The sequence below is a fragment of the Oncorhynchus nerka genome, linkage group LG10 (assembly GCF_034236695.1).
Source record: "Oncorhynchus nerka isolate Pitt River linkage group LG10, Oner_Uvic_2.0, whole genome shotgun sequence".
In the NCBI taxonomy this organism is placed as follows: domain Eukaryota; kingdom Metazoa; phylum Chordata; class Actinopteri; order Salmoniformes; family Salmonidae; genus Oncorhynchus; species Oncorhynchus nerka.
Genome location: NC_088405.1, coordinates 12,055,584 through 12,063,941, shown reverse-complemented (window position 1 = coordinate 12,063,941; position 8,358 = coordinate 12,055,584). Strand labels below are relative to the sequence as shown.

Sequence of the window (8,358 nt, the reverse complement as noted above, 5' to 3'; positions counted from 1 at the left end):
TTCAGCCAGGAGAGGACTGGCCACCCCTCAGAGCCTGGTTCCTCTCTACCCAGTACAGCCAGGAGAGGACTGGCCACCCCTCAGAGCCTGGTTCCTCTCTACCCAGTACAGCCAGGAGAGGACTGGCCACCCCTCAGAGCCTGGTTCCTCTCTACCCAGTACAGCCAGGAGAGGACTGGCCACCCCTCAGAGCCTGGTTCCTCTCTACCCAGTACAGCCAGAGGAGGACTGGCCACCCCTCAGAGCCTGGTTCCTCTCTACCCAGTACAGTCAGGAGAGGACTGGCCACCCCTCAGAGCCTGGTTCCTCTCTACCCAGTACAGCCAGGAGAGGACTGGCCACCCCTCAGAGCCTGATTCCTCTCTACCCAGTACAGCCAGGAGAGGACTGGCCACCCCTCAGAGCCTGGTTCCTCTCTACCCAGTACAGCCAGTAGAGGACTTGCCACCCCTCAGAGCCTGGTTCCTCTCTACCCAGTACAGCCAGGAGAGGACTGGCCACCTCTCAGAGCCTGGTTCCTCTCTACCCAGTACAGCCAGTAGAGGACTGGCCACCCCTCAGAGCCTGGTTCCTCTCTACCCAGTACAGCCAGAAGAGGACTGGCCACCCCTCAGAGCCTGGTTCCTCTCTACCCAGTACAGCCAGGAGAGGACTGGCCACCCCTCAGAGCCTGGTTCCTCTCTACCCAGTACAGCCAGGAGAGGACTGGCCACCCCTCAGAGCCTGGTTCCTCTCTACCCAGTACAGCCAGGAGAGGACTGGCCACCCCTCAGAGCCTGGTTCCTCTCTACCCAGTACAGCCAGGAGAGGACTGGCCACCCCTCAGAGCCTGGTTCCTCTCTACCCAGTACAGCCAGTAGAGGACTGGCCACCCCTCAGAGCCTGGTTCCTCTCTACCCAGTACAGCCAGGAGAGGACTGGCCACCCCTCAGAGCCTGGTTCCTCTCTACCCAGTACAGTCAGGATAGGACTGGCCACCCCTCAGAGCCTGGTTCCTCTCTACCCAGTTCAGCCAGGAGAGGACTGGCCACCCCTCAGAGCCTGGTTCCTCTCTACCCAGTACAGTCAGGAGAGGACTGGCCACCCCTCAGAGCCTGGTTCCTCTCTACCCAGTACAGCCAGGAGAGGACTGGCCACCCCTCAGAGCCTGGTTCCTCTCTACCCAGTACAGCCAGGAGAGGACTGGCCACCCCTCAGAGCCTGGTTCCTCTCTACCCAGTTCAGCCAGTAGAGGACTGGCCACCCCTCAGAGCCTGGTTCCTCTCTACCCAGTACAGCCAGGAGAGGACTGGCCACCCCTCAGAGCCTGGTTCCTCTCTACCCAGTTCAGCCAGTAGAGGACTGGCCACCCCTCAGAGCCTGGTTCCTCTCTACCCAGTTCAGCCAGGAGAGGACTGGCCACCCCTCAGAGCCTGGTTCCTCTCTACCCAGTACAGCCAGGAGAGGACTTGCCACCCCTCAGAGCCTGGTTCCTCTCTACCCAGTACAGCCAGGAGAGGACTGGCCACCCCTCAGAGCCTGGTTCCTCTCTACCCAGTACAGCCAGGAGAGGACTTGCCACCCCTCAGAGCCTGGTTCCTCTCTACCCAGTACAGCCAGGAGAGGACTGGCCACCCCTCAGAGCCTGGTTCCTCTCTACCCAGTTCAGCCAGGAGAGGACTGGTCACCCCTCAGAGCCTGGTTCCTCTCTACCCAGTTCAGCCAGGAGAGGACTGGCCACCCCTCAGAGCCTGGTTCCTCTCTACCCAGTACAGCCAGGAGAGGACTGGCCACCCCTCAGAGCCTGGTTCCTCTCTACCCAGTACAGCCAGGAGAGGACTTGCCACCCCTCAGAGCCTGGTTCCTCTCTACCCAGTACAGCCAGGAGAGGACTGGCCACCCCTCAGAGCCTGGTTCCTCTCTACCCAGTTCAGCCAGGAGAGGACTGGTCACCCCTCAGAGCCTGGTTCCTCTCTACCCAGTTCAGCCAGGAGAGGACTGGCCACCCCTCAGAGCCTGGTTCCTCTCTACCCAGTACAGCCAGTAGAGGACTGGCCACCCCTCAGAGCCTGGTTCCTCTCTACCCAGTACAGCCAGGAGAGGACTGGCCACCCCTCAGAGCCTGGTTCCTCTCTACCCAGTACAGCCAGGAGAGGACTGGCCACCCCTCAGAGCCTGGTTCCTCTCTACCCAGTTCAGCCAGGAGAGGACTGGTCACCCCTCAGAGCCTGGTTCCTCTCTACCCAGTACAGCCAGGAGAGGACTGGCCACCCCTCAGAGCCTGGTTCCTCTCTACCCAGTTCAGCCAGGAGAGGACTGGCCACCCCTCAGAGCCTGGTTCCTCTCTACCCAGTACAGCCAGAAGAGGACTGGCCACCCCTCAGAGCCTGGTTCCTCTCTACCCAGTACAGCCAGTAGAGGACTGGCCACCCCTCAGAGCCTGGTTCCTCTCTACCCAGTACAGCCAGAAGAGGACTGGCCACCCCTCAGAGCCTGGTTCCTCTCTACCCAGTACAGCCAGAAGAGGACTGGCCACCCCTCAGAGCCTGGTTCCTCTCTACCCAGTACAGCCAGGAGAGGACTGGCCACCCCTCAGAGCCTGGTTCCTCTCTACCCAGTTCAGCCAGGAGAGGACTGGCCACCCCTCAGAGCCTGGTTCCTCTCTACCCAGTACAGCCAGGAGAGGACTGGCCACCCCTCAGAGCCTGGTTCCTCTCTACCCAGTTCAGCCAGGAGAGGACTGGCCACCCCTCAGAGCCTGGTTCCTCTCTACCCAGTTCAGCCAGGAGAGGACTGGCCACCCCTCAGAGCCTGGTTCCTCTCTACCCAGTTCAGCCAGGAGAGGACTGGCCACCCCTCAGAGCCTGGTTCCTCTCTACCCAGTTCAGCCAGTAGAGGACTGGCCACCCCTCAGAGCCTGGTTCCTCTCTACCCAGTACAGCCAGGAGAGGACTGGTCACCTCTCAGAGCCTGGTTCCTCTCTACCCAGTACAGCCAGGAGAGGACTGGCCACCCCTCAGAGCCTGGTTCCTCTCTACCCAGTTCAGCCAGGAGAGGACTGGCCACCCCTCAGAGCCTGGTTCCTCTCTACCCAGTACAGCCAGGAGAGGACTGGCCACCCCTCAGAGCCTGGTTCCTCTCTACCCAGTTCAGCCAGGAGAGGACTGGCCACCCCTCAGAGCCTGGTTCCTCTCTACCCAGTACAGCCAGGAGAGGACTGGCCACCCCTCAGAGCCTGGTTCCTCTCTACCCAGTACAGCCAGTAGAGGACTTGCCACCCCTCAGAGCCTGGTTCCTCTCTACCCAGTACAGTCAGGAGAGGACTGGCCACCCCTCAGAGCCTGGTTCCTCTCTACCCAGTACAGCCAGGAGAGGACTGGCCACCCCTCGGAGCCTGGTTCCTCTCTACCCAGTACAGCCAGGAGAGGACTGGCCACCCCTCAGAGCCTGGTTCCTCTCTACCCAGTACAGCCAGAAGAGGACTGGCCACCCCTCAGAGCCTGGTTCCTCTCTACCCAGTACAGTCAGGAGAGGACTGGCCACCCCTCAGAGCCTGGTTCCTCTCTACCCAGTACAGCCAGAAGAGGACTGGCCACCCCTCAGAGCCTGGTTCCTCTCTACCCAGTACAGTCAGGAGAGGACTGGCCACCCCTCAGAGCCTGGTTCCTCTCTACCCAGTACAGCCAGGAGAGGACTGGCCACCCCTCAGAGCCTGGTTCCTCTCTACCCAGTACAGCCAGGAGAGGACTGGCCACCCCTCAGAGCCTGGTTCCTCTCTACCCAGTACAGCCAGGAGAGGACTGGCCACCCCTCAGAGCCTGGTTCCTCTCTACCCAGTTCAGCCAGGAGAGGACTGGCCACCCCTCAGAGCCTGGTTCCTCTCTACCCAGTACAGCCAGGAGAGGACTGGCCACCCCTCAGAGCCTGGTTCCTCTCTACCCAGTACAGCCAGAAGAGGACTGGCCACCCCTCAGAGCCTGGTTCCTCTCTACCCAGTTCAGCCAGGAGAGGACTGGCCACCCCTCAGAGCCTGGTTCCTCTCTACCCAGTACAGCCAGGAGAGGACTGGCCACCCCTCAGAGCCTGGTTCCTCTCTACCCAGTACAGCCAGGAGAGGACTGGCCACCCCTCAGAGCCTGGTTCCTCTCTACCCAGTACAGCCAGAAGAGGACTGGCCACCCCTCAGAGCCTGGTTCCTCTCTACCCAGTACAGCCAGAAGAGGACTGGCCACCCCTCAGAGCCTGGTTCCTCTCTACCCAGTACAGCCAGGAGAGGACTGGTCACCCCTCAGAGCCTGGTTCCTCTCTACCCAGTACAGCCAGGAGAGGACTGGCCACCCCTCAGAGCCTGGTTCCTCTCTAACCAGTACAGCCAGGAGAGGACTGGCCACCCCTCAGAGCCTGGTTCCTCTCTACCCAGTTCAGCCAGGAGAGGACTGGCCACCCCTCAGAGCCTGGTTCCTCTCTACCCAGTACAGCCAGAAGAGGACTGGCCACCCCTCAGAGCCTGGTTCCTCTCTACCCAGTACAGCCAGAGGAGGACTGGCCACCCCTCAGAGCCTGGTTCCTCTCTACCCAGTTCAGCCAGGAGAGGACTGGCCACCCCTCAGAGCCTGGTTCCTCTCTACCCAGTACAGCCAGGAGAGGACTGGCCACCCCTCAGAGCCTGGTTCCTCTCTACCCAGTACAGCCAGGAGAGGACTGGCCACCCCTCAGAGCCTGGTTCCTCTCTACCCAGTACAGCCAGTAGAGGACTTGCCACCCCTCAGAGCCTGGTTCCTCTCTACCCAGTTCAGCCAGGAGAGGACTGGCCACCCCTCAGAGCCTGGTTCCTCTCTACCCAGTTCAGCCAGGAGAGGACTGGCCACCCCTCAGAGCCTGGTTCCTCTCTACCCAGTTCAGCCAGGAGAGGACTGGCCACCCCTCAGAGCCTGGTTCCTCTCTACCCAGTACAGCCAGTAGAGGACTTGCCACCCCTCAGAGCCTGGTTCCTCTCTACCCAGTACAGCCAGTAGAGGACTGGCCACCCCTCAGAGCCTGGTTCCTCTCTACCCAGTACAGCCAGAAGAGGACTGGCCACCCCTCAGAGCCTGGTTCCTCTCTACCCAGTACAGCCAGGAGAGGACTGGCCACCCCTCAGAGCCTGGTTCCTCTCTACCCAGTACAGCCAGGAGAGGACTGGCCACCCCTCAGAGCCTGGTTCCTCTCTACCCAGTACAGCCAGGAGAGGACTGGTCACCTCTCAGAGCCTGGTTCCTCTCTACCCAGTACAGCCAGGAGAGGACTGGCCACCCCTCAGAGCCTGGTTCCTCTCTACCCAGTTCAGCCAGGAGAGGACTGGCCACCCCTCAGAGCCTGGTTCCTCTCTACCCAGTACAGCCAGGAGAGGACTGGCCACCCCTCAGAGCCTGGTTCCTCTCTACCCAGTACAGCCAGGAGAGGACTGGCCACCCCTCAGAGCCTGGTTCCTCTCTACCCAGTACAGCCAGGAGAGGACTGGCCACCCCTCAGAGCCTGGTTCCTCTCTACCCAGTACAGCCAGTAGAGGACTGGCCACCCCTCAGAGCCTGGTTCCTCTCTACCCAGTACAGCCAGTAGAGGACTGGCCACCCCTCAGAGCCTGGTTCCTCTCTACCCAGTACAGCCAGAAGAGGACTGGCCACCCCTCAGAGCCTGGTTCCTCTCTACCCAGTACAGCCAGAAGAGGACTTGCCACCCCTCAGAGCCTGGTTCCTCTCTACCCAGTACAGCCAGAAGAGGACTTGCCACCCCTCAGAGCCTGGTTCCTCTCTACCCAGTACAGCCAGAAGAGGACTGGCCACCCCTCAGAGCCTGGTTCCTCTCTACCCAGTACAGCCAGTAGAGGACTTGCCACCCCTCAGAGCCTGGTTCCTCTCTACCCAGTACAGCCAGGAGAGGACTTGCCACCCCTCAGAGCCTGGTTCCTCTCTACCCAGTACAGCCAGGAGAGGACTGGCCACCCCTCGGAGCCTGGTTCCTCTCTAGGTTTCTTCCTAGGTTCCTGCTTTCCAGGGAGTTAATCTGGCCACCGTGCTTCTACACCTGCATTGCTTGCTGTTTGGGGTTTTAGGCTGGGTTTCTGTACAGCACTTTGAGATATCAGCTGGTGTAAGAAGGGATTTATAAATACATTTGATTGGTTGGTTGATTCTGTAGTTCCTGAACGTGCCGATGTTCCGCAACGTGACGTTGAAGTGTCTGACGGAGATCGCCGGCGTCAGTGTCAGCCAATACGAGGAGCAGTTTGTCAACCTCTTCACGCTCACCATGTGTCAACTCAAACAGGTGTCTATATATATACACACACACACACACACACACACACACACACACACAGTGCTCCAGGCAGGTGTGGATCCCACTGTTGCCAACAAATGTAACACACGCACACACACACACACACAGACTGTCCAGTCAATCATCCATTCCTATTCTCCGTCTCCCTCCCCAGATGTAACACACACACACACAGACTGTCCAGTCAATCATCCATTCCTATTCTCCGTCTCCCCCCCAGATGTAACACACACACACACAGACTGTCCAGTCAATCATCCATTCCTATTCTCCGTCTCCCTCCCCAGATGTAACACACACAGACTGTCCAGTCAATCATCCATTCCTATTCTCCGTCTCCCTCCCCAGATGTAACACACACACACACAGACTGTCCAGTCAATCATCCATTCCTATTCTCCGTCTCCCCCCCAGATGTAACACACACACACACAGACTGTCCAGTCAATCATCCATTCCTATTCTCCGTCTCCCTCCCCAGATGTAACACACACAGACTGTCCAGTCAATCATCCATTCCTATTCTCCGTCTCCCTCCCCAGATGTAACACACACACACACACACAGACTGTCCAGTCAATCATCCATTCCTATTCTCCGTCTCCCCCCCAGATGTAACACACACACACAGACTGTCCAGTCAATCATCCATTCCTATTCTCCGTCTCCCTCCCCAGATGTAACACACACGCACACACAGACTGTCCAGTCAATCATCCATTCCTATTCTTCCCCCCCAGATGTAACACACACACAGACTGTCCAGTCAATCATCCATTCCTATTCTTCCCCCCCAGATGTAACACACACACACAGACTGTCCAGTCAATCATCCATTCCTATTCTCCGTCTCCCTCCCCAGATGTAACACACACACACACAGACTGTCCAGTCAATCATCCATTCCTATTCTCCGTCTCCCCCCCCAGATGTAACACACACACACAGACTGTCCAGTCAATCATCCATTCCTATTCTCCGTCTCCCTCCCCAGATGTAACACACACACACACCAGTCAATCATCCATTCCTATTCTCTGTCTCCTCCCCAGATGTAACACACACACAGATGTAACACACAGACTGTCCAGTCAATCATCCATTCCTATTCTCCGTCTCCCTCCCCAGATGTAACACACACACACAGACTGTCCAGTCAATCATCCATTCCTATTCTCCGTCCCCTCCCCAGATGTAACACACACCACACAGACTGTCCAGTCAATCATCCATTCCTATTCTCCGTCTCCCTCCCCAGATGTAACACACACCGTCTCCCTCCCCAGATGTAACACACACACACAGACTGTCCAGTCAATCATCCATTCCTATTCTCCGTCTCCCTCCCCAGATGTAACACACACACACAGACTGTCCAGTCAATCATCCATTCCTATTCTCCGTCTCCCTCCCCAGATGTAACACACACACACACAGACTGTCCAGTCAATCATCCATTCCTATTCTCCGTCTCCCTCCCCAGATGTAACACACACACAGACTGTCCAGTCAATCATCCATTCCTATTCTCCGTCTCCCTCCCCAGATGTAACACACACACACACACAGACTGTCCAGTCAATCATCCATTCCTATTCTCCGTCTCCCTCCCCAGATGTAACACACACACACACACACACAGACTGTCCAGTCAATCATCCATTCCTATTCTCCGTCTCCCTCCCCAGATGTAACACACACACACACACAGACTGTCCAGTCAATCATCCATTCCTATTCTCCGTCTCCCTCCCCAGATGTAACACACACACACACAGACTGTCCAGTCAATCATCCATTCCTATTCTCCGTCTCCCTCCCCAGATGTAACACACACACACACACACAGACTGTCCAGTCAATCATCCATTCCTATTCCCCCCCCCCCCCCCCCCCAGATGTAACACACACACACACACACACACAGACTGTCCAGTCAATCATCCATTCCTATTCTCCGTCTCCCTCCCCAGATGTAACACACACACACACACACAGACTGTCCAGTCAATCATCCATTCCTATTCTCCGTCTCCCTCCCCAGATGTAACACACACACAC

General features: G+C 57.9%; 1 protein-coding gene across 1 annotated transcript in view; it reads left to right on the top strand.

Annotated features, from left to right (window-relative positions):
* Positions 1–8,358, top strand: part of xpo1b (exportin 1 (CRM1 homolog, yeast) b) — an 88,445-nt gene that overhangs the window by 46,163 nt on the left and 33,924 nt on the right. The window contains exon 10 of the mRNA XM_065023015.1: positions 6,157–6,285. Within this exon, the coding sequence (XP_064879087.1) occupies positions 6,157–6,285 (129 nt within the window). The remainder of the gene's footprint in view (positions 1–6,156; positions 6,286–8,358) is intronic.